This window comes from Lucilia cuprina, chromosome 4 (assembly GCF_022045245.1).
Source record: "Lucilia cuprina isolate Lc7/37 chromosome 4, ASM2204524v1, whole genome shotgun sequence".
In the NCBI taxonomy this organism is placed as follows: Eukaryota; Metazoa; Arthropoda; class Insecta; order Diptera; family Calliphoridae; genus Lucilia; species Lucilia cuprina.
The window spans coordinates 77,798,431-77,826,317 of NC_060952.1; the positions used below are offsets into that span (position 1 = coordinate 77,798,431).

Consider the following 27,887-nt stretch of genomic DNA (forward strand, 5'->3'; position numbering starts at 1 on the left):
TTTTGTATGGGAGGTATATGAAATTGTGGACCGATTCTGGCGATTTTACGCAGAGATAAAGCTCTTGTGTGGAAACGAATGCGTGCCGATTTTTATGGAATTATCTTGCATAGTTTTCGAGAATAATACATCAGAATGTGTAAAAAATGCCTATTTTTTCGAGGTTGTTTCAAATTTTGATTCGTAACTTTTCCCGATGTGAACCGATTTTGCCCATTTTCAATACCAAACAACTTAGGAAAACGAAGAACATTTTGGGTGAATTTGGTTAACTTCTATTGCTTCGTGTTATCGTGAGCGTGTTTTACACAGACAGACGGACAGACGGACATAGCTAGATCGACTCAGAATTTGATAAGGACCCAGAATATATATTTGGGTCTTAGATGAATATTTCTTGGTGTTACACACGGAATGACAAAGTTATATATACCCTCTATCACCACTGATGGTGGTGGAGGGTATAAAAATAAACAAAACAAAATAAATTAAAATGTAGACAATTGTATTCAAAACTAATATTAAAGTAAATATTATGTTTTACTTTTATTTATTTACATTATTTTTGTTTTATTTTTTTGCTTTACTTAAAAACAATGGTTTTTTGTTTTTAAATTAAAATTCTGATTTCCGGTATTGCAGTTTACAAATTCTAATTGAAACAAATAAAATTTTTTGCTTTTAAATAAAAATGTCAATTGGGCGTCTACGTGATATATGTGTGCTGGGGTTTTAAAATTCCCCAGTTTAAAAAAAAAAACATACATATTAAATGTCATATGTAAATTTCAACAAACATAAGCTGTTTCTGATACACTAACCCACAATTCGTGACAATTTTTTGTAAATATTTAATCATATATTGTAATAAAACAATTTAATCGGAATTTACTGAACGTCTCAACTAATTAGCACACTATAATATTAAACTGTTTCTAACATACAATACCTACGACGAACATATTTAGTTATCTTAATAGTAAAATGTAAGTCAATGAATTTTTTGAATTAGATTTTTGGAAATGATTTGAGTTTTCAGTATTCTTCCTTCTTTGAAAATGCATTATTACTTTCCTACGGAAGTACTCAATGTGCCTTCTTTCAGTTTATTTGAATTCTACCGTTATTGTCAAAACTTTAAATAATTATTGAGTGTTAAATCAAATATTGACAAGTAGCACATATGAATCATATAGGTAACAACAAAATGTATTTAAACGTAAATAAAACTTTCACTAACAATTTAACGCTAATAAAAAATATTTTTTTCTTTGTTAGAAGTATTGTCTATTTTTCTTTAATATGATAAGAAAGACGCAAGGGATGTTAAAAAATACAAAAATGTTGCTAATTTATTGCTGGTATATATATTTTTATTAATTTAACTAAAAATATATAAACATGCGATACCTATCGCTAACCGAAATAATAAAAGGTTTCAAACACACAATATTGTAATATCTGAATCTATAGTCTAGTCTATAGTCTAGTATATAGTCTAGTCTATAGTCTAGTCTATAGTCTAGTCTATAGTCTAGTCTATAGTCTAGTCTATAGTCTAGTCTATAGTCTAAGTTTATGAGATCGGGTATATAATTGACTCTATCCCTCATAAAAAGTCTCCTCAGAAAATGACTTTACAGCTCACAGTGTACTGTAATGTAGCAACAAAATTCAACATAATCAAGTTTTAAAGGAACTAAAATATCTCTGTCAGATTTTATGAGAATTAGTCCATCATTGACTATATGTCTCTTATAATATCTCCTACAGAAAGTTACTTTAACGCTCATAACTGTCTTCATAATAGCAATTTAGCGGCGAAATTTAATAAATAAATTTGTTATTTTAATGTCCAAATGTAAACAAATAAAAATAATTTTGTTTACTTTTTTCATAATTTGGTTATCCTTTATTCGGATTTTGGTTAGAAAAAAACGTTTGTTGTGGCATTACTGAATATAATTATGCAATCGCTTAGTTTAAATACATATAGTTCTTGTACATTTTTGGGGTTTAACATCTTTATCGAAAAAAAATCGAAAATTTTTTACAGATTGTATTTTTTTGGAAATCTTTATTTAGTAAATTAATTTTTATTTTCAAATAAAAAAATAAACAAAAAATGGCATTATATATAAATTGCCAAAATAAAATTAAAATCAATTAATTGCAAAAATTAGTTAACTTGACAAAGCAGATTCATTTATTTGAAGTAACATGTTTAATTTGAAAATTTTTGGAAAACATTTGACATTTATGTTTTGCGTAATTTTCACAAAAAATCGAAAAATATCAAAGTCTCAGTAAATTAAAAATTGTACATTTTCAAATATAATTTCAACGAGTATTTAAGTCGTTTAATTTCACAATATAAAGTTTTTGTGAAAATATTAAAGCTAATGTTATCAAACGATTGTATAATTTGATTAAAACTGTAATATCGGTATGCTAAATATACAACTGCTACGTGATATAAGCAACCGACATAGTAGTTTTTTTCTTAAGAAAGAAATAAAAATCAATTATTGTGGGGAGTTAACTATGTTTAAAACCCAAAAATGTACAAAAACAAGCAATTGTTTTCTATAATTTTTAATTGAAAAATATCAAAGATATATTCATTAAATTAAAAATTGTAAATTCCACAACAAGTTTTTTAACTTCATCTTTACTTTTTCTTAATTTAAATAAGTTATTTTGTTTATTTTCTGAACCATACTTTTCATAAAAAATAAAAAAAGATAATTGTGTAAAAATAACTATGTCTAAAATCATAAAATGTACAAAAACTAGCCAATTGTTGAAACATGTCCAAACACATAAATGTCAAATTATTTCCAAACGTAAATATTATACTTTTTTCTTAAGAAAAAATGTAGATTCATAAAAAATAAAAAATCATCAAAAGTTGATAAAATTCTAAATTTTAAACACTCTGAAAAACTAATATATAATGTTAATTTCCAAAAAGACAATTTGGACAATAAAGTTTGTACCAAATTATACAGTATGCCGAAATACGTTTGTACTTAATTGATAATGTACATTTCGGTATTTTTATTATTATTATGCTTTCAACCCCAATTTTTAAATAAATTCACTATAATGTATTGATGGTGGGGAAGCTAGTTCCTATGCGCATTTCGCCGGGTGCTTAAGCCAGCTCATCAGGAAACCTTTCCCAATATTTTAGGAAAACTAGAAATGTCTTATGAAAGAATTATTTTAAACTCAATAAGAATTCAAAACGCATCTTTCACAAAACAATAAAGTTTTGACAAAACACCAACAATAACAATGAGTTTATTTTTTCTTACATTCCTTTCTACACTTGGCTGGTTGTTTTCCAACTCTAAATGCAGTTGTAAGGGAAAAATTAAAAACAAAATAAACAACTTCTATTTTGTTGTTTTTTTTTTTTTTTTTTAAACAACAGAATAGGGAATTCAGTTTTAATTGCACGGGCACTTGCAAATTTAATTTAAAAATTGATTTCGGGATTTTTTTTTATTATTTTTTCAAATAAGTTAAAGAGTTTCTTATCGTGCTTTCAACCCCAATTTTTAAATAAATTCACTGTAATGTATTGATGGTGGGGAAGCTAGTTCCTATGCGCATTTCGCCGGTTGCTTAAGCCAGCTCATCAGGAAACCTTTCCCAATATTTTAGGAAAACTAGAAATGTCTTATGAAAGAATTATTTTAAACTCAATAAGAATTCAAAACGCATCTTTCACAAAACATTAAAGTTTTGACAAAACACCAACAATAACAGTGAGTTTATTTTTTCTTACATTCCTTTCTACACTTGGCTGGTTGTTTTCCAACTCTAAATGCAGTTGTAAGGGAAAAAATAAAAACAAAATAAACAACTTCTATTTTGTTGTTTTTTTTTTAAACAACAGAATAGGGTATTCAGTTTTAAATGCACGGGCACTTGCAAATTCACAAAACATTAAAGTTTGACAAAACACCAACAATAACAGTGAGTTTTTTTTTCTTACATTCCTTTCTACACTTGGCTGGTTGTTTCCAACTCTAAATGCAGTTGTAAGGGAAAAAATAAAAACAAAATAAACAACTTCTATTTTGTTTTTTTTTTTTAAACAACAGAATAGGGTATTCAGTTTTAAATGCACGGGCACTTGCAAATTTAATTTAAAAATTGATTTCGGGTTTTTTTTTTTATTATTTTTTCAAATAAGTTAAAGAGTTTCTTATCGTGCTTTCAACCCCAATTTTTAAATAAATTCACTGTAATGTATTGATGGTGGGGAAGCTAGTTCCTATGCGCATTTCGCCGGTTGCTTAAGCCAGCTCATCAGGAAACCTTTCCCAATATTTTAGGAAAACAAGAAATGTCTTATGAAAGAATTATTTTAAACTCAATAAGAATTCAAAACGCATCTTTCACAAAACATATAGTTTTGACAAAACACAACAATAACAGTGAGTTTATTTTTTCTTACATTCCATTCTACACTTGGCTGGTTGTTTTCCAACTCTAAATGCAGTTGTAAGGGAAAAATAAAAACAAAATAAACAACTTTTATTTTGTTGTTTTTTTTATACCCTCCACCACCATCAGTGGTGATAGAGGGTATATATAACTTTGTCATTCCGTGTGTAACACCAAGAAATATTCATCTAAGACCCAACAAAGTATATATATTCTGGGTCCTTATCAAATTCTGAGTCGATCTAGCTATGTCCGTCTGTCCGTCTGTCTGTGTAAAACACGCTCACGTTAAAACGAAGCAATAGAATTTAACCAAATTCACCCAAAATGTTCTTCGTTTTCCTAAGTTGTTTGGTATTGAAAATGGGCAAAATCGGTTCACATCGGGAAAAGTTATGAATCAAAATTTGAAACAACCTCGAAAAAAATAAGCATTTTTTACACATTCTGATGTAATTTTCTCGAAAACTATGCAAGATAATTCCATAAAAATCGGCATACATTCGTTTCCACACAAGAGCTTAATCTCTGCGTAAAATCGCTAGAATCGGTCCACAATTTCATATACCTCCCATACAAAAGTACAAATTCCCGGAAATTTGGTTTTTTGTTAATAACTTCCGTCGTAATGTCGATATCTTCACAAAATTTTAGAAATTAAAATTTTATGACAATAGAATTTATACAAAGGAAATTTTTTTTGAATGGGTCCATAATTGGTCATAGCTCCCATACAAGGTCCCCTCCCGAAAATCAGTTAAACCCGCATAACTCATTAGTAAATCAAGATATCGATATAAAATTTGGTACTAGTATTGCTTTTATATACAGAAATATTACAATGAAAGATTTTTTGGATCGGTCCATATTTGGCTATAGCTCCCATACAAGGTCCCCTCCCGAAAATCAGTTAAACCCGCATAACTCATTAGTAAATCAAGATATCGATATAAAAGTTGGTACTAGTATTGCTTTTATATACAGAAATATTACAATGAAAGATTTTTTTTGGATCGGTCCATATTTGGTCATAGCTCCCATACAAGGTCCCCTCCCGAAAATCACTTAAACGAGCATAACTCATTACTTAATTAAGATATCGATATAAAATTTGGTGCAAGTATTGCTCTTATATACAGAAATATTACAATGAAAGCTTTTTTGGATCGGTCCATAATTGATCATAGCTCCCATACAAGGTCCCCTCCCGAAAATCAGTTAAACCCGCATAACTCATTACCAAATTAAGATATCGATATAAAGTTTGGTCCAAATATTTATCTTATATACAGGAATATTACAATGAAAGCTTTTTTGGATCGGTCCATAATTGGTCATAGCTCCCATACAAGGTCCCCTCCCGAAAGTAACTGAAACGCACATAACTCATTTCTTAATTAAGGTATCCATATAAAATTTGGTACAAGTATTGCTCTTATATACAGAAATATAACCATGAAAGTTTATTTGGATCGGTCCATAATTGGTCATAGCTCCCATACAAGGTCCCCTCCTGAAAATCAGTTAAACCCGCATAACTCATTAGTAAATCAAGATATCGATATAAAATTTGGTACTAGTATTAATTTTATATACAGAAATATTACAATGAAAGATTTTTTGGATCGGTCCATAATTGGTCATAGCTCCCATACAAGGTCACCTCCCGAAAGTAACTAAAACGCACATAACTCATTTCTTAATTAAGGTATCCATATAAAATTTGGTACTAGTATTGCTCTTATATACAGAAATATAACCATGAAAGTTTATTTGGATCGGTCCATAATTGGTCATAGCTCCCATACAAGGTCCCCTCCCGAAAATCACCTAAACGCATATAATTCATTAGTAAATTAAGATATCCATATAAAATTTGTTGTAAGGATTGTTCTCACATAAAGGAATACTACCACCAAACCTTTTTCCGATCGGTCCATAATTGGTCATAGCTCCCATATTAGTTCCCCTTCCGAAAAACACTTAAACACGTACAAATCATTACTTAATTAAGATATCCATATAAAATTTGGTACAAGTATTGATCATATACAAAAAATATTACTAAGAAATTTTTTCCATCGGTCTATAACTGGTCATAGCTCCCATACAAGATCTTCTCCCTAAAATAACTAAAACGCACATAACTCATTACTAAATTAAAATATCCATATAAAGTTTGGCACAAGTGTTGCTCATATACAGAAAAATAATATTATGAAATGTTTTTCTGATCGGTCCATAATTGATCATAGCTCCCACACAAGATCCCTCTTAGAAAAACACACATACAAAATTCTCTTATGGAAATCAGAAAAAAAACGCACATAACTCATAACCAAATATTGATATCCATACATTTATCAAAAATATTGCTCTTGTATACATAAATTCACTATAAAATTGTTTTACGATCGGTCCATATTTGGTCATAGCTCTCATACTAGGTCCAGAAAATCACTTAAATTCACAATATTTATTACCAAGTAATGATATAGATACAGAATTCTGAATCTTTATATACATAATTGGACATAGCTCCCATACAAAGTCCTTTTACGAAAATCTCTTAAACACACATTACTTATTACCAAATTAAGCTATTGATACATAATTTGGCAAAAATATTAGTTTTGTATACTTATATTTCTCCTATATTAGGTCCTGCCCCTAAAAGCGCTTTAACCGTATTTAAATCTTTCACACATATACATACATGCAAATTACTAAATTTATAATATTCAATAAATCTTGGAATTTTAATAAATTTAACTTTTGGGATTTTTTCCATTAAAGACATGAGAAAACTTATTTCTACAAATATTTGATTAATTAGAAAAGTAATAACATAAAAGTAGCTGGTGGAGGGTATCTAAGATTCGGCACAGCCGAATATAGCACTCTAACTTGTTAATGTATAAAACGAATAGATAATACATATTGCTCATTTGTGAGCACTAACTAAGAATTTTGATATTTTGTTTTAAATAGTTGGTTATTCTTTTATCCCTCACCTCTGTAATGGGGGTATTATGCGTTTATGCTGATGTTTGTAACAAACGTCTGTCCATGTAAATATTGTGCTGAGTAAATGACTTATACTTTCTGAGATGATTAAGCCACGACCCTTAGTCTGTTAATATAAGTTACAAACTACAGATTGAATTTTTTTGAAATAGTTTTCTGGAATTAGAACGACGAACACCATTGATTTCTAAGGAGATCGATTCATTTTTTCGAATAGCAACTATTCCTTAAAAAATCGTCCAGTCCTCATTGTTATTTTTATATTCCACGCCACTATAGTGGAGAGACTATTATGTGTATGTGTTGATGATAGTAACATAGAAATTATTAGATATACATCGCCCTAAGTTGATTAAGTCATGTCCGTCCGTCTATCTGTGTAAACTTTGTAATGATTTTTGTCATTTGTAATGTTTTTTTTGGCACTAAAACCATTGATTTTTAAGGAAATCGATTAATTTTATCGAATATCAACTTTCCTTTTTTGTCAATTTCTCTTTACTATATTTTATGGTAGATAACTCTTCAACGCAAAATTTAAAAATTATGTCAGAAAATGTATTAAAATGCTATAAATTTATTAAACAATATTCCACTATAATAAGTCCATTATTAAGATATGTATCTGTTATGGTTATCATCAAGTTTGCCAGACATTCTTGATATAGTCTGTATTTAAAATATAAAAAATTGTATTTATTTTTAATTGCAAAGCCTTTATAACGTTCATTAATATAATATGGTTAAAGGAAACCATAATATTATTACCTAAAACTATAATATAGCTACTTGAAATCATAATATGGTTATTTAAACAATATGAATAATATGGGTTTTTGAAACCATAATATGGTTTCTTAAAATCATAATTTGTTTACTTGAGTTCATAATATTGTTACACGAGACCATATAAATGGTTACTTTAAATGCTGTAATCTCATTGGGTTACTTGAGACATTAAAAATGGTTACTTTAAATGCTGTAATCCTATTGGGTCATGAGATCATTATGAAAAATAGAACAATATTATAATGAAATATTAGAGCTATATGTAATCATTATTAAATTAACTTATTATACTAATAATGATCATACTATAATATTTGTTGATACTAATTAAGATCATAATATGTTTTAACTTTCACCATATTTCTAACCATAATATGATGTCATCTAGATTATAGTTACCACAACCACATTTTTTCTCTGTGTGTACTTTTAAGTTTGCAAATACAAATCTTTATATAATTTCTATATTTATGTAAGAAATTATACAAATTATAAACAAAAATCACTTTTACTTTTTAAATACCTACCTGTCATTCATATCATAACTTGTTCACATCTAGTGTATTTGTTGAAAAGTGAATGAACGATGCGAAAACCTACAAATTTACCAGTTTGTACATAGAGATATTTTGTACATATATTCTCAATTATTGAATGAAATGTCGCTGCCCCCATTCCAAATTTTTTAAACATTGTTTAATTTTTTTTGCTTTATTATTAATTATGTGTAAAATTAACATATTCACACAATTCCCATTTCGTGTGTATATAGTATTTATGATTTTTTAAGATTTTAAAATTGTTTATCTTTTTTTTAAATTCTTTATTTTTTTTCGTTTTTCATTCTATTTACAAAATTTGTCATTGCAAAATACTTTTTGTTTTATTTGCATATTAATTAAATTCTGCACAGTAGTTTGAATGGGATTTTTCAAATGTTGGTAATAAAAATATCAGAGATTAACTTGCTTTACTTCACATAAAGAAATATATACTAGCAAAAATTGGTAGCGCTTACATAACCACTTACATTTTAATAACTACTAGTTACCTTTCAAGTACTATAGTAATACTTTTAAGTACTATAATAATGACCTTGTTTTAATCTGATATAGAAGTACTTTATTGTGGGCTTAATCATTTTGTTTGCATATTCAATTTAATTGCGTGCTAAAAATTGTGTTTTAAATTGTTTTTAAATTTGTGTGTTTCACCATTATTTGACGTGCAATTAATAGCTAACCAGTAGTGCAGTGCGTAGAACATTTGACTAACAAACCAAAGTCCCCAGTTCGTATTCTCGCTATCTCCCAGCAAAAATAAAGAGAAGTACTTCCATAATGTGTTATATAAATACTTTCAAATGCATTTGTAAGCTTCTGCGTTAAGTTATAGAAGCTTTTACACGATTTACATTGACTTATTTTTCTAAAAACTTCTTGTATTTAGTGTCGGTAATAATTTCACTCGATTCATTTCGAACTTTCTCAGTAATCGTACTATACGAGTTGTTATAGATGGGATCTGATCAAACGAGTTAAAGATTAATTCAGATTAATTAGTTGAGACGAGTTCAAGATTAATTCAGGGGTACCGCAAGGCTCTGTTCTTTCTCCTACCCTATTTCTTATCTTCATAAATGTCAAACTTCCAACTCTATCTACTCTTTTGCCGATGATAGCAATATCTGCCATTCCTATTCATTCAAATATAGGCCAAGCCCTCTAAAAATATGAATGAATCACAACTTGATAAAAATCTCTGAATGTGGTCGTGAAAATAGAGTCGATTTTAACGCCCGCAAGACTCTATGTTGTTTTTTAACATATAAGCGTATGGCAGATAATGTTATTCCATCTATATTTTTGGGTGGTGTAAATATTAAGGAATCAGAAACTCTTGATGTTCTTGGCATGAAAATGCATTGGGATGTCCAACTGTCCAAATGTCGAAAGAAGTATTCAAGTGTCTCGGTTTTTTGAAACGGTGTAAGACATACTTCACTCCATCTGATATTATTTTGGAGCTACTCGAACGCGTACAAGAAAGGGGAAGGTATTAATGGTGACAGAAGGGTATCCAACTATATTGATTCATTGGAGCACCGTCGCAATGTGGGGTGTATTTCACTGTTCTATCGATACTGTAATGGAATGTGTTCCTCTGAAATTAGGAAACTCGTTCCTGATACCCTATATTTTTAAGTAGAACACGACTGTTTTCAAGAATACACCCATTTGTGGCCGATTGACCAGTGGACCACACAACACATTACAGGGAAAAATTCATTCCTGAGGTTCAGATGTGGAACAAACTTCCTGCAGAAGTATTTCCCGCCACTTTTGATGTGAAAAGGTTTAAATCAACTGTCTACAAACACTACTCCCTCTATCCTTCCTCCCACAACATATTTTCCTAATTCTAACACAATGCACTGCATTAGTAGGGGTCATCCCTTGAGTGTTGGTCCAAAAAAAAAAAAAAAAAACAAAAAAAAAAAAAATACATTAACATGCTCATGGGTTAGTCTTTATATATTTTAAATAAATTTTTACAATATTGCAGTTTACATATAAACAAATAATTAAATTGTGTCATAATAAAATTTGTAATTCAATATCAGTGTTTTTGCTGCAAACATTTGTGTAAATAAAATAAATTATTATTAATAACAATATTGCCGTAATAAAACGATTGTTTTTAAAAAGCCTATATATAATATCTGCTAGTTTTGTTTATACAATTTGCCTTACACTTATAAATATGTAGACTTTCATTTTAAAAATAAAATCTGTTCATATTTTTTTGCTTGATTTCAATGTTTTATTTTTCTTGAAAGACAGCGATCATAACAGAACTATATGTATGTGAAATATACAGAGAAACAAAAAGTTTAACCTACAACTACTAAAAATAGTTTTGTTTTGAGATCTCAGATCGCAAAAGATTTAAAACGAAATAATATATTAAACATTTATCATAAAAAATCGATATAGTATTCCACTTTTTTAAAAATATGTTTAAATTATAAAATCCATTTTATGTTCTATCGTATTCCTTAAGCTACATTCACACCTATCAAATATTTGTCGAAAATCAGAGTAGGCATTTTTTGCACTCGTGAATATAATTTTATTTATTTCTCTCGTTTTACAACTCAGTTTTACGAGATTTATATTTAATCTCGCGAGATCTATTTTTTTTGTAAACTCTTAATTTTTTATGTTCACTTCATGAGCAATATTTATATATATTATTTTTTTAATTTCTCTCACAAGAGATATCAAAATGAATATAATTTAAATTAACCAGTTTAATGGCGGTGGTAAAAAATAAATTTAGTAAGAACCCAGCAGTTCGACAAAGAGTCAATGCATACGAAAAAGACAGTAATTTACACTAATAGTTAACAACCTGGATGATCGTAATTCGTATGTTTTGGGACATTCATCACGAATGTACCCTTTGTAATCGAGAATGAAGACAGTCGTCATTTTAGTGTCCTCTTTGTAAGCGGGAGCGGAGACAGTCGTCTCTTTACTGTCCTCAAGTAACCTAGAGATTATACTCTTAAAAGTAGTATTTATTTTTTAGTTGTACTTTCGAAAGTAGTTATTTTACCCATCTTTTGGAGAAATGATTATTACTTTCTACGAATATGCCACCATCTGGTTTACTTAAATTTATATCTTTTGGGTCAATAGTCACATTATTGTCCCATAGTATTCTAGAGAGTAGACACTTGAAATTTTTAAATTTTAGTTCCATTAATATCTTACCACCTGGCTGACTCCAATTCGTATGTTTTTGGTCTTTCGTTACAAATAAACTATTTGTAAACGAGAATGAAGACAGTCGTCACTTTAGTGTACCCTTTGTAAGCGAGAGCGGAGGCAATCGTCTCTTTACTGTCTTTTTGTAGGGTGTAGAGTGACAATTGACTTCCTCGTAGGACAAGCCCATGTTAAAATGGTTGGTCACCTAGGTAGTCAGGTGGCTAGGGGCCACCACAAGTGGTAGGTTAAGTGGTCAGTTCGGGACTGTCCCGTCGAACTGTTGGGAAGTTATTAGTGAGAACACACAATCAACAAAAACAATAAAATAATGAATTCGGAAGAAGAAAATCTTAATATTTTAAGTAAATTGTAATTGTCTGATTTCTTTTTAATGTTTATTTAATAATATATCTCTGACGACATAATTTTACAAAATATAGTGTTTACGTCATTTTCCGCAAATATTTGATAGTTGTGAAAGTAACTTTATTGAATCTTAAATATATAATGAGATACTTTTTGTTTTTGTTTAATATATTATTTGTTACACTGTAAACACAAAACAAATCCGATATATTTTTGTTTTGATTTTATTAAGAAAAAAAAAATAAAAATAAAAACAATAATGAAAAGCAGCAACCAGTTCGTTTAAATTGGCGCTAAGAAATATTTCACTTAATTTAGTTGGATTTCAATATCTTGTTGATTTGAATGTATTTTGTTTTTGTTTCGCATCTGAGAAACAACTTTTCTTTTCAATTATTATCAACAAGTGTGTTTTCTTTATTTAATTTCAAGTTGACTATTGTCCACCTCTTGTTGTATTTATTTTGCTAATTGTTTTTTTTTTCTACAATTTACTTAAATTTCTATTTTTTTGTCTTTAGTCAACTAAAAGATATTTTCCCATTACAAAGTCCATTTGGCTGTGGGGACGTTTTACTACATATTTTATTTTATTTATTTAATGTTTATTTTTTTTTATTTGTTTATTACTGATATTGATTTCAATTTGTCGGTTTCACTATTGTTTTATTATAAAAATAGATTTATTATTAACTTTTGTTAGAGATAATGATTATAAGACCTCTTGTGTGTTCTATTCTGTGTGCTTTCAAGATATGAATAATACAATAAATGCGATTATGGAACTTTGTTTTAATATTTTAAACTTGAAATGTTTAAAAAAGAATTAATAACTTTTAATAGTTTTAAAAAATATTTTAAAGGAATATTTTTTAAATATTGTTTTTTCCCTAAACATTGGCCATTTTGTAGTTGTAGTTATAATGTTGGATTTTATATGTCGATAAAGTTTTATTTGCTTTTGTTTCGATATCAAAATTCGGGCTAATCAGTTTAGTAATCAGTAAATGAGCGTCAATAATGAAACAACCAGCATTAGATTAGAATTATTTATTAATATTGGTAACTTGTGCCACACGAGGGCTACAGCAAAAGTTTTTATAAATATAAACAACTTTTTTTATCAATGAAATACAGTTTTATTGAATAATCCTATTGGCTACTGCTACTCTGTAGGCAAGTGTATTGACTAGCTTCAGTACAAGTCCATTTACTATTTTATTTATAAACTACTATTGGTTTATGTCTATTGACTTCTCTTTAATCTGGTCTATTGGCTAGTCAATTATCTAGTTTGACTCTATTAACTATTGTATGGACTTGCCTACAAATAAGGCTATAAACTAGTTTAGTATATTGCCCAACTTTGGGAAAAGTCCATTGACTAGTCTCTTGTAATATAAATGATCTAGTTTAATGACTACTATCTGCGTTAGTCAATAGACAACTCTTTGATCTCGTCTGTTCACTACTCTCTGATCTACTCTATTGACTACTAGTCTATTGACTAAGCTATGAACTGGTGTATTAAATAGGCTATGGACTACTCTATAGACTATACAATGGACTAAACTCTATACCAAGCATGGAACAATGATTACATAAAGTAAATCATTATATGACTAATTACAATTACTTGTAATGTGTAATTGATCTCTGATCTAGTCTATTGACTAGTTAATTATCTAGTAATTTCACTACTCTCTTGACTATTGTGTGGACATGCCTACTAATAAGTCTATAGACTTGTATAGTATATTATCTAGCTTTGGGATAAGTCCATTGACTAATCTCCTGTTATATTAATGAACTAGTTTTCTCTGCGTTAATCTATTGACTACTCTCTGATCTAGTCTATTGATTATTCTGTTAGCTAGTCTATTGTCTAGTCATTTGACTACTCTATTGATTAGTCTAAGGAGAAGTCTATTAGCTAGTCTATTGACAGGATTATTGACTGGCCGATTGACTAGATTATGGACTACTGTATGAACTAGACTATGGACTAGTCTACTCACAAATCTATGGACTGTTCTATTGATTAGTCTAAGGATTAGTTGACTAGGCTATGAACTGCTCTATAGACTACACTATGGATTAAACTATGTATATACTAAGCATGGGTAATTTTTACATAAAGTAATTCATTACATGGTTAATTACAATTACTTGTAATGTGTAATTTAGCAATAACCAATTACAATTACATGTAATTTTATTAAAAGTTTTTTTAATTACAATTACTTCTAATATTAATTGACAAAACTTCGATTACAACTACAAGTGATTGTAATTGGTAATGCTTTAATTACAATTACTTTTAATGTAATTGAAACTTAAAATACAATCATTAACTCCCAAGTTTGCTTTATACTAGTCTCTTTCACTAGTTTAGGGATTAGTCTTTTAAGGATTAGTCTATTGTATTGACTAGTCTATACACTAGTACTAATTTAATAAGTAATCTAAACAAGTTTATCAATAAGATTGGGGACTAGTCTTTAGACAACTCCATTGAAGTGAAAAAGTTTTCAAAGTAATAGTAAATTGTAGTCTTGAAATCATAAAAAAAATCCAATAACACATTTATTAAATTTTATCTTCTTCATTTCGTTCCAGATATTTCTTCTCCTCTTGATTATATTATATTTTGCATCATATGTGTTAATTTCACGTTTTCGACGCAAAGATCGTGATGATTTATTTTCCAATGATGAAGATGAATTATTAGTTTATCGCATAAGGTAAGAGTAAAATAAAATGACCAATAATAGTAAATATTAGTCACGTTAGCCACAACAACGATAAATGTATTGAAAGAAAATACGAAACAAAACTATAGCATTTTTATTGGAATTTATTGTTATTTATTTATTTATTTTTAATTAATTTATCATTTTACAGCTCATGGCTTTGTACATTTTCAATGGCAATAGCAGTTGGAGCAGCACTGTTATTACCCGTATCCATAGCTAGCAATGAAGTGTTATTGCTTTATCCAAATAGTTACTACGTTAAATGGCTAAATAGTTCATTGATCCAAGGTGGGTTAGTTTGTTTGTAAACATATAAAGTTTATTGTATTTGTAAGTTTTTTTATATAATTGTTTTCTAATTTTTACATTTTCTACTTAGGACTTTGGAATCATGTATTTTTGTTCTCCAATCTCTCCCTGTTTGTGTTCCTGCCATTCGCTTATCTATTTACCGAATCGACCGGGTTTTCTGGCAATAAAAAAGGCATTATACCCCGTGTCTATGAAACATTTACAGTATTTAGCCTGTTGGCATTTGTTGTATTGGGTCTCACGTATGTTTTATCCGCCGTTATGGATCCAGAAAAGATTGGATTTTTATCGCTATTAAGTAAGTTTTAATTTCATTCTTCATTCGTAGCTGCTGTGAAAAGAAATAAGTGAATATAAAATTTATAGCGGAAATTTATTGTAAATTTTACGCTTGTAATTTTAAATCATTTATCTGGGTGCAGTGTATTATTGTAATACCTTCCTAGTCATATTAACTACCACCTTATCTGATATTGTCATTAATTATTTCTTTTTTTTCTCTTTTCTTATGTTTATTTATAGATTTGGGTAGCGTTCATTTGCCATTTTTATATTCATGTGTATCTTTTTTGGGTGTGCTACTGCTACTTGGTAAGTTTATTTTTTTTGTTTATAAATATCTATTAATGTTGTTGCAATGTGAGATTTTCTCATTTGTTTTCTATACACCTGTAAATAATTGCATTTTGGAAATTGTCGGAAAATTTACAATGTACGCAGTTATTTAAATTTGACTTTAATGTTGAATATAATGAATATTTAAAACAGAGGAAAATTGTGTAAAACAAGTATAAGACGTGTTCCCGTACTTCGCATTTTGAATTATAAAATAGACTAAAGATTAACTATAAGACTAGACTATAGACTAGACTATAGACTAGACTATAGACTAGACTATAGACTAGACTATAGACTAGACTATAAACTAGACTATAGACTAGACTATAGACTAGACTATAGACCTATTGCTGTTAATGATGTGGAAGCTGTATTGATATATCATCTTTGCTCGAAAACACAGCATCAAGAATTGTGTCAGACTTTTCAGAATACCAACTAAGGAAAATTCATAACTGTGATGTTGTCTTTAATGTGTAAGTGGGGATGTGACGGTTTATCAGCACTTCCAGAATACAAACCAAGCTTGTGGAAGTCGAACATTAGCAGACTACAAAAAGTGTATTTATGTCATCATTAGTGCCATTACAAATTCGTTCATATTCCCCTAATCCGGGTTCAAAATTGGATTTGAATATATAAAGGAGTCAAAGAAAACAACAAAAGATTTAGGGGAATATTTAAAAGATGAAATAAATGCACTGGAGCCCATTTGCATAAAAATAAAGGAATTCTCTATTAACGTATGATATCAGCTAAGCTTAACAATAATTGATGGAAAGTCAGCAATGCCATAACAGAAACTTCTTCCTTCTGGAGATGCTCAATATTAATGAAAAAAAGTTGCAATTATAAAACAAAAGCAGAAGTATTAATGAAGAAGTCCTGTCTTTCGGAATTTCACCACTTCATGCCAGAATACGATTTTTGGATTACTTTTTACACATAGCATACGACCTTAAATATAGAAGTGTGACAGAGAATCTTACTAAATCAACAAAAAATAATGAAGAATTGAAAGAACTGAGAGCTGCGGAAAAAAGCAGAATCCAAGAAGAATTTAAAGTTCAGATGGGATTAAACATCGACAAACCACTTCCAAGTTGCGGTAGTACAAATGACGGTAATACGGCGAGAAAATTAATGGAAATCGATTTGGGGAATATACATCTGAAATTAATAAAACGTTTATTCGTTTAAAATAATTTTTCAGAATAACAAAATTTTTCAATAGCATGAAAAACTTAAAATCAAAATCTACTGCGATTGAAAACTTATTTCAACACTAGACTATAGACTAGACTATAGACTTGACTATAGACTAGACTATAGACTAGACTATAGATAAGACTATAGACTAGACTATAGACTAGACTATAGACTAGACTATAGACTAGACTATAGACTATAGACTAGACTATAGACTAGACTATAGACTAGACTATAGACTAGACTATAGACTAGACTATAGACTAGACTATAGACTAGACTATAGACTAGACTATAGACTAGACTATAGACTAGACTATAGACTAGACTATAGTCTATAGACTAGACTATAGACTAGACTATAGTCTATAGACTAGACTATAGACTAGACTATAGTCTATAGACTAGACTATAGACTAGACTATAGTCTATAGACTAGACTATAGACTAGACTATAGACTAGACTATAGACTAGACCAGACTATAGACTACACTATAGACTAGACTATAGACTAGACTAACCGGAAGATATGAGGTATACAACCAAAAATATAGATACATATTTTTTAAGTAGAATTATACATATATATTTTATTTTTTAATAAATTTAAATATTATTTAAATTGATTCTCTGGCAAATTTATCTAAAAAATCATCAATAAAATCAGTTTTCTTTGGATTACTTTTTCGTGCCAACTTAATACTAGTTTCGAAGTTCTTTTCATCACCACAACGTTTATAAGCAGCAGCGCGATATAGCCAACTCCGTAGATTTTTCTCTTCCAATTTATTCAAAACATAATCACAATCCATAATGGCACGTTTATAGTTTTTCAATCTACACGTAAAAGATAAAGAAAAAGTTATTAACCTTATGCTTGAATAGAATTATAATAATTAAAAATGCAATATTGCTTTGCTCCAATATTTAGACGATTTGACAAAAACTTCAAATAAAACTTTAAAATTTAAATTGTTGAAGTTTTACTTACTTCATATAGGATAAAGCTCGATTATTATACAATATAGGACTATCCTTAACATGATCTATCGCCTTGGTATACATGTTTATGGCCTTTTCATAGTTTTGTTTACGGAAGGCTTCATTGCCCAAACTAAATTGAAAATAAATTGTTTCATACTCTTATCAACATAGTTTTATTAAGTTTACTTCTTCACAAACCTTCTAAAATTTTGCGCTATTCTTTCACGTTCCCTTTTATTTTTTGCTCTTTCTTCGGCATCTTGTTCCAGCTGTTTCATAAACGTAAATTTATCCATTTCAGCTACATCCTTCTTATCGGTATCTTCTATTTTTGTTGTAGATTTCTTATTAATTGATGTGCGATCTTCTTTGACCGTAATAATAAAATCATTTTCGTTTATTTCATCCATAATATTTTTGGTTCTAAAATTAGTGATGTTAGAAATAAAAAGTTTATTTCTTTTCTTTTTATCTTATACTTACGCAGATTTCTTGGTTGCTCCTTCTTCTCCCTCCTTTTTATTGGCATTGCTTATGTCTTCCAGCAGTTTCATAACTTGATTAACTTTTGATTCAAATTCCAAAAAATCTTCATCTAATCCAGGAGTATTCATTGTTAAATGTTATTTATTGACAAATTTTAGTTTTTTTTCAAAAACTATTGTATTCAATTGATTTTTAGCTTCTGTAGAAAATTTTCTTTTGGTAATAGAATAAACAAAAATGGTTGCCAGATATTTTGTTTTTTCCATTGTCATAGTAACCTTAATTTAGAAACAGTTTTTGTAAGACGAATCCATGGTAAGAAGTTGTCAAGGAATATGTTTTATCTGACAACTAGCGGGATCATTCGCAAACGAACTAAGGGTATATATAACTATGAACTAGATTGTAGACAAGACTATACTATAGGCTATACTATAAACTAGACTATGGACTAGACTATAGACTAGACTATAGACTAGACTATGGGCTAGTCTAGACTATATACTAGTCTATACTATGTACTAGTCTACACTATAGACTAGACTATAGACTAGACTATAGACTAGACTATAGACTAGAATATAGACTAGAATATAGACTAGACTATAGACCAGACTGTAGACTAGACTATAGACTAGACTATAGACTAGACTATAGACTAGACTATAGACTAGACTATAGACTAGACTATAGACTATACTATAGACTAGACTATAGACTAGACTATAGACTAGACTATAGACTAGACTATAGACTAGACTATAGACTAGACTATAGACTAGACTATAGACTAGACTATAGACTAGACTATAGACTAGACTATATACTAGACTATAGACTAGACTATAAACTATACTAGAGACTATACTATAGACTAGACCAGAGACTATACTAGAGCCTATACTATAGACTATACTCTAGACCAGATTAAAGAAAATACTATAGTCTAGACTATAGGCTATAGACTCAATGCATATTTACTATATATTTTTTAATCTATTGATTTATTATTTCTTTCCAGTTTGCACACCATTTGGCTTTGTACGTCTCTTTGGTGTTGTCGGCCAAGTTCTGGTTAAGCCACATCTCTTGCGTGATGTCAACGAAGAGTACATTGCTTTTCACATGGAAGAAGCCAGTGTTAAGCGTAAATTAGCTAATTTAGAGCTACAAAATGTTAGCATTAACGAATCTCTTAATGGTACATTTTCATCCAATAACACAACATACGATACACCATCTGGCAGCTATATTCTACACAACATGCTAAATGGTCATCATCATTCACCGCATCAGCAAAATAGAAATAATTTTAGTTATTATTATAATAATCTATCATCACGTACATCATTATCACATTTAATACAAAGAAAACCCATGAATGGTGAGATACATGATCATCAAGCTAAATTAAACGAAAGACTGAGAGAGTTGGAAACTGAGCGTAAAGAATTGGAGAAACTTAAGAAATCTTCAGCATTTCAAAGAAATTTCGTATATCCTTTGGCTATGTTGTTGTTACTGTTCTTTACGGGTATTACTATTTTGCTGGTGGTGCAGAATACACTGGAGTTATTGATTGGCATTAAGGCACTACCTTTAAGTACACGGGTAAGTTTAGTTGAACAAAATTTAATACGAAAATTAAGTTTTTAATTTATTAATTGTTTTGTAGCAATTTACTTTGGGCATAACTTCCTTATCGAAGTTAGGTCCCTTTGGTGCCGGCCTAGAGGTGTGTCTGATATTTTATTTGGGAGCCACTTCAGCAGTGGGTTTCTACACCATGCCCTTTATGCGTAATGTAAGACCACAAAGGCGCAAAACTTCACTATCACAATTGATACTTAATTGTGCTTTAGTGCTGATTTTAAGTTCTGCCCTGCCATTACTAAGCCGTATTATAGGTGAGTTGTTATTAAGTTAAAATTTTATAAGAAATTTAAATAAGTTTATTTAATTTTTTTTCAAGGCATTACTAATTTCGATTTATTGGGTGATTTTGGTGCCATCGAATGGTTGGGCAATTTCCAAATCGTTCTACTATACAATTTGGTATTCGGCTCTACCACTGCTTTAGTGGTGGCCAATAAATTTACCGCCACCGTGCGTCAAGAGCTTTGTGCGCGGTTAGTAGAGAATTATGTAATTTTTACTAACTACATGTCATTCATCAACTGATATTTACTAAAACGACGCTTTAAAACCATTAACATACTGCCAAAACATAACACTCTACCTACTGCACTACAAACAACGACATTAACAACTCACCCATCTTCATTTATGGTTCCTATTAAACATTTAAAATCTTCTATTTTACCCACAACATTTTCATCATTCTCTTCTATGGCTTTAATTATGTGGCGTAGTGTGATTAATCATTTAAATGATAATGGTTTTATTGTGTCGTTCTTAAGAGTTTTTGCCAATTTTCATACTAGAAATACAAAAGTTTAATAATAGTTCATTTCAAATCTACATATTCTTTACTTAATATTAAAACAAAAAAATTTAAATATAAAAACACTAAATTTAATAAATTTATAAATTATTTATCATAAAACATATTAAATTTGTAATTTAGTTATAAAATCTATAAATCATTTAACATTTTAATTTAGAAATAAACTTTATGTTTGATGTACCATGTCTTAATTAAGTTTTAGTGAAACATTTAAGATTAATTAAATAAATTCTAATTTCAATACAATATTAGAGAGTATCTTCGAAAATGGTTTTTAATGCAAATATAAAAATATTTTTTTTGTGAAATGTTTTAATAAGTTTTGCATGTTTATATTTAAACAAGCTTTAAAATCCAGTTTTATGCTTCGAAATTAAAAATTTCAAATTTCTTTGTGAGATTTAAAAAAAATTCTAGTTATTTTTTAATACAATATTACAATATTTGTGGAAAGATTTACATAACTTTTTTTTATTTATTTTGAAAAAAAGCTTTTAAAAACTGTTTTAATATGCTTTATGCTTTTATATTTTCAACACAATAGTTTTAGAGAAAGACAAGTTATAGTAAGAGAAAAAAAGTCTGTTGCTGGAATCGAACTCTGATACTCTAGTATATGTATATGTTTTTAATATTTTTGTATTTGTTTTTTAATTAATCGTCTAAACGTTTAAACAGATTGCTGTAAGAAAAAATTGGAGATTTAAAATAAAAATTACACAGGACGACAAATTTTACATCCATAGACTAAAGAGTACTTTGGTTTAAGCAGCGCAGAATCCATATCTCATTACATATGGAATTCGAGATATCTCCAGCAAAAAATAATTGATGTAATACTTTACAAAAGAGATGTAGAAAAGTCATTACAAATAACATATTTGAAGTACATTAAGTTTTGGTGAAATTTTCATAAGAGTGTCTTTAAGAGAATGTGTTTTATTGTTAACGTCCAAATATCGGATTTACAACTGCTTCTTAAACTAAGATTAGATGTTGTTCAGAGTTCTCAAAAATGAACAACATCCCTCCAATGACACACTCGTTCCCATGACAATTGGATCTTCGCTTCGGAACGACCTGAGTCATACTCGGCCAAAAGAAAGCCACAGTCGAGCTGTTACAACAACAATGACACACTAATGTAAATTTCATAGGTTTTTCACCGGAATTTGAAGCATTTCAAGTTACTAGTTCTGATGAAAATACTATATCTTTTTCCACACTTTTTATACCCTACACCACTATAGTGGGGAGGGTATTATACTTTTTTGCTGATGTTTGTAACATACAAAAATATTGGTCCAATACCCACCTTTAAGTATACCGATCGATTCAGAATAATTTTTTGATTAGATTAAGACATGTCCGTCTGTCCGGCTGGCTGGCTGCCCATGTAAACCTTGTGCGCAAGGTACAGGCCGCAATTTTCAAGATAATTTGATGAAATTTGGACCTAGCATGTTTTTTTTGGCACAGGGACGAAGCCTATTGAAAATGGTTGAAATCAGTTCATTATTTCACCTAGCCCTCATACAACCGTACCTCCCGATTTGAACTTTTTATGCCATAATTACGTCAAATATTCTACTATCTCTTTAAAAATTGGCCGATCGTAAGGATCGGCCCTTATTTGACCCTAGCCCCCATACATATAAAGCCTCATTACGAAATTTTAATTTTTTATCAATAAATTGCTTAAATATGTTGGTTGGAATTATGGTAATATTCAACATAAAAATTTCTTTATAAAAAATAAAATTTTTAAAAATATACTCATGGTGTATGGTGTTGTATGGTCGGCCATGCCCGACTATACTTTTCTACTTGTTTTTTGCTGGGTCGTGTACTGAAGTTTGAAAAAATTCAATTTTTTGTCCCTTATTCAGATGTTATAACAGCGTCAAGACAACTTTATGTAAAACATTTTATATGCCATCTGAAAGCCCATTCTGTCAGCTATAAAATAAAGCCTTAACATCTGTCAAATCTTCGAGATTTGGATTCAGCGCTGCCCAATCTTTTGCAAAGATATAACTTTTTCTCAGAGTTTCAACTTTTTTAAATTTTGCGGCCTGTGTTTTAAAATGTTAATTTTAACAACTTATTTAAATAAGATGCAATGGTCAAAAAACCGAAACTTATTTATAATGTTCTTCATGTTTGCAAACAAAAAAATCATCCTTTAGGTTTAAAATAAATATTCTCTAATACAAATTATAAGAAATACATAATTAGATCTCCTGTTTTTCTAAGATTTTGTATACATTTAAAATAATTCATAAATATTTATCAAAGGTTTATAAGATGAATTTTGTTTAATGATATGTTTTATAAACCTTTGATAAATTTTTATGTAAAAGGCAAGAAAACTATAACGAATTAATAAACATACAGGAAAGCGTTAAATATTAAAAGAACTCATCAAAATGCTATACTTTAAACAATAAAACAAAGTTATTTTAAGTAAGTTTGCAATATATATTTTAAGATCGATACTCACTATAATAAAACAATAAGATAAGTATTTTAAAAGTTTAATAAAAAAAAAAACAAAATATTTAAATTGTAACTGTTTCACGCTAAAGTCAGTGAGTATTTTCTGTAAACTAATATTTTCGATAAATTTATTATAGAAAATAAAATTTGGCTGTGTTCTCTAGCAATCATACTTTAAAACTGTTAATAGTTTTTGTTTTATTATTTAGAAAACATTTTAAAATTAATTAAATATTTAAATGCTAACTAATTGGTAGACAAATTTATATGTTTATTTATACATAAAATAATGAAAATATATTACTAACATACCATACATACAATGAATACATACAAACTATTGTAAATTATTAATAACTGTTCCTTAAAACCAAATTAATACATAACACACAACAGCTAAATACTAATTAAAATATTTTATACAAATTAAACAAACTAATGCTTTAGTCTTAAATAAATTTAATAAAATTATGTGATAATTACAAAAATTAAAAACAAAAACTGTTTTAGTTCAATTCAAAATTGCACAAGTTTTATCATGCTAAATTTTCTTTCTCTTTTCTCTTTAATCATTCTCGTCAATCATAGATGATCGTTAATCAAAAATTTTACTAAACAACACCTTTTCCTGTTTAATTTCTTTATTCTTTTTGTTTAATTACAGATTAAGTGCAATATTTATGTTGGGATGACGTTAGAACTTTTATATACATCTATTTATGTTTAAGTGTTATATTGTAAAATACACACACAAATACACACTCGAATCTGAATATTATTTTTGAAATTTTCAGTTTTAAGTATATCGACAAAAGTTAAATATTTTTTTAAAGTGCTGGTTCACTTTTTACAAAATTTGCTAACTGATTTTGTTTACACGGTCCAACAAAAAAGAAAATTCGAACCCAGAGACCAAAATATACATTTCCAAAGGATAAATTTGAACAAATTTCGAAACTAACAAAACTATTTTCTGCATCACATGAGAATTTTGAGATATTTTGTTCTAAAGATTGAAAAAATAACATCGTTTCATTGACTAAAGTGAAATAACTTCCCAGCAAAAAAATGAGGAAAAAGAAGTTGAATTTTCACCACAAATAACATACTTGAAGTACTTCCAATTTTGGTGAAAAACCTATGAATTTTACATTAGCGTGTCATTGGAGAGATGTTCTTAAATTTTGACAACTATGAACTACATCTAAACTTATTAATAGATGCAATAAAAATCCGATATTTGGATGTCAAAAATAAACCAAATTTTATCAATGATATGCTTATGTTAATTTCATTGGTTTTTCACCAATGTTTGATGTACTTCCAATATGTTATTTGTAGTTACATTTCTACATCTCTTTCCTCACTTTTAACTAAGTTTTCATTTGTAGAAAATAGTTGGTTTATAAAAGCGAAAAATATATAATCGCATTTTTAGATGTGATTAAGATGTCGTTTGTAAAGTATGACATCTATTATTTTTTGTTGGGTAAGAAAATATTTAGTTTATAAAAGTGAATAGTATTTAATCGCATTTTTAGATGTGATTAAGATGTTGTTTGTAAAGTATAATTTCAAGCTTTTTTTTGCTGGGATTTTGTACTATAAATCGGTTTATAATATATATATATTTTTTTTAAATCTTTCGATATTGTTTTAAAAATAAAATAATATAGTTTTATTATGTCAACAACATTTTTCATTTAAATTTATATTCGCGCCGTATTCTTGGAATTTACCGAAGTATGTACTAAAATTTTGTGTGCATCTGGATAGATATATCAGTTTTTCAGTAAGCGTCAACGAGTTAATAATTAGGGCATGATATCTCAAAATGCTGACGTTATGTAAAAATTCTGAAGCCAGATTCAATCCTTTAGAAAAGTTAACTTTGATCTTTGGGTTAAAAAGATGTATTATTACAATTCATTACAATGCAATTTGAAATATGCCAATGAAACATACAGTGTCTCTCATAAGTATTCGAGTTTAGGTATTCTATGGAAAGAAACCAAATTTAATAATATTTTTGTGTGCAAAATAAATTAATACATTTGTTATATTATCTAGGCAGTCCTTAGGTTTCATATCATAATTTTTATAACTTGAAAAATATTCATTTACTTAAATTAATTAAGCTTTTTTTAAAGGAAGTCAATAAAATTACTTCAGAAAAGTATTCGAATTTTTCCTGTATTTTACATTACATCATATTATACGAAACATAAAGTTTGAATCGAATGTTTTTTTTTTTGCTTAAAATTGTTTAAGGGGTTACTATCAATCGAAGGGATATATTTTTGGCCCATTTGGGCCACAATTTTGGGGCGATTTTACCATCTTTATAAGTAATATCATTAAAATGGCGGATTTTGACCACATTTTCATTTATTTTTCCCTTTTTTCCAGAGATAAATCCAAAATTTTAAATTGAGATTTATTAGACTCCTTGAGGTATCTAAAAGTAATATATTTTGTTGTAAGGATCTGTACTTAAACGTTCCATGATGTATTTTTGGGATCGTTCTACTGTTTCCAATTGAATTATCTGGATCTTAAGCTCCTTTTCGTTCCATTAGGATCGATATTTTCCGACAAAGTTGGCTAGTATATATTCATGTAGATATTAGCACATATATATTTTCAATTTCCCCGACATTGTAGCGGAATACAACTCCAAAACATGCATATATCTTGGAACTTTTAAATACAGATTCTTGTAACAAAAAATATTATTTTTAGATATGCCAAGGGGTTCATTAAGTCCCAATATCGAATTTTGGTTTTATCTCTGGAAAAAAGTAGAAAAATTACAAATATTGCCATTTTAAAGATATTAAATAAAAAGATGGTACTATCTTCCAAAATTGTGGCCCAAATGGGCCAAAAATATATCCCTTCGATTGATAGTAACCCCTTAAACAATTTTAAGCAAAAAAACATTTGATTCTAACTTTATGTTTCGTATAATATGATGAAGTGTGAAATACAGGAAAAATTCGAATACTTTTGTGAGGTAATTTTATGGAGTTCTTTTTAAAAAAGCTTAATTAATTTAATTAAATGTAATTTTTTAAAATTTTAAAAAGTGTGATATGAAACCTAAGGACTGTTTAGATAATATAACAAATTTATTTATTTATTAAATTTGGTTTCTTTTCATAGTATACCTAAATTCGAATACTTATGAAATACACTGTATATACACTTATATTTATTAACTATTATATTTAAGTATTCTTAAGACTTAATTTTTCCATATAAAAACTAAAAAATAAGACTTATTTAAAATAAATATAATAACAGAAATATGGATTTAATTGACTTAAAAGATTTGGAAATTGTATGATTGCTAGATAGATTGAAAGGAAAGTGTATATTATGTCAAATTCGAAAAGATATGGTTGGTTGGTTTACGTGGTAGTTCACTGCATGCGAACTGTCAAGTAGAATCGAAGAGACTCCGTTTTGACCGGACCACTCCACTCGTCAGATGTTGTATTTGTAGTATTAGATCCAGCCCGTAGCTGTGAGAATATCATTAAGCCTAAACACAGATTTCTCGCCAAGGTTAGATATGAAGTAATTGCCAAGGAAGCGATTTCTCTTTACGGCCAGAGCAGGGCATTCACAGAGGAGATGGAAGACCGTTACTTCCTTTTCTCTGTCTTTGCAACTGCGACAGTGATCATTGAAAGGGAGCCCAAGCCAACTTGCGTGTCTGCCTATTACCCAGTGTCCTGTTATTACTGTTATCAGACTCGATATGTCCCGCCTACTTCGGTTTATAAGCTGTCTTGTGCGTTTCTCATTGAAGGAGGGCCACAATAACTTGGCCCCTTTACATGTGTCTAGGTTATTCCACCTATTTTCAGCTTTTTGAAGAAAGAATCTGAGGATATTGCTCTTGATATAACTTAACGGAGCTTACTGGAACGGCTTTGGAGATATCAAGAGCAGATCCCGTTCTTGCAAGATCATCTGCCTGTTCATTACCGTAGTAGTTTCGTGGACAAAATTTTGTATACCATCGCTCATACAAAATTTCGTTATGTTTTGGAACACATTTGAGAATATGTAGTTTAGTGAGTATATTTTTGGAAAATTGCGTAGTTGTAGTTGTTGTAAGAGGTAAA

General features: G+C 28.9%; 2 protein-coding genes across 3 annotated transcripts in view; one reads left to right on the forward strand and one right to left on the reverse strand.

The window, feature by feature from the left end:
* Positions 1-24,820, forward strand: part of LOC111678076 (protein Lilipod) — a 41,755-nt gene extending 16,935 nt beyond the window's left edge. Inside the window, exons 2-9 of one of the 2 annotated variants that reach the window (XM_023439312.2) lie at positions 15,039-15,163; positions 15,324-15,463; positions 15,555-15,785; positions 16,010-16,078; positions 19,807-20,396; positions 20,461-20,692; positions 20,758-20,914; positions 24,416-24,820. In XM_023439312.2, the coding sequence (XP_023295080.1) occupies positions 15,039-15,163; positions 15,324-15,463; positions 15,555-15,785; positions 16,010-16,078; positions 19,807-20,396; positions 20,461-20,692; positions 20,758-20,914; positions 24,416-24,443 (1,572 nt within the window). In that variant the 3' untranslated portion in view covers positions 24,444-24,820. Of the gene's footprint in view, positions 1-15,038; positions 15,164-15,323; positions 15,464-15,554; positions 15,786-16,009; positions 16,079-19,806; positions 20,397-20,460; positions 20,693-20,757; positions 21,499-24,415 lie in introns of those variants that run through there. The other variant, XM_023439311.2, reaches the window with a different exon arrangement.
* Positions 17,883-18,980, reverse strand: LOC111678077 (tetratricopeptide repeat protein 12). Its single transcript, XM_023439314.2, has 4 exons — positions 18,783-18,980; positions 18,498-18,722; positions 18,307-18,429; positions 17,883-18,152 (listed from the first exon to the last, which is right to left on the reverse strand). Exons 1-4 carry the CDS (start codon positions 18,911-18,913, stop codon positions 17,933-17,935), a joined length of 699 nt encoding a protein of 232 aa, XP_023295082.2. The 5' UTR covers positions 18,914-18,980; the 3' UTR covers positions 17,883-17,932.
* Positions 24,821-27,887: the final 3,067 nt, after the last annotated feature.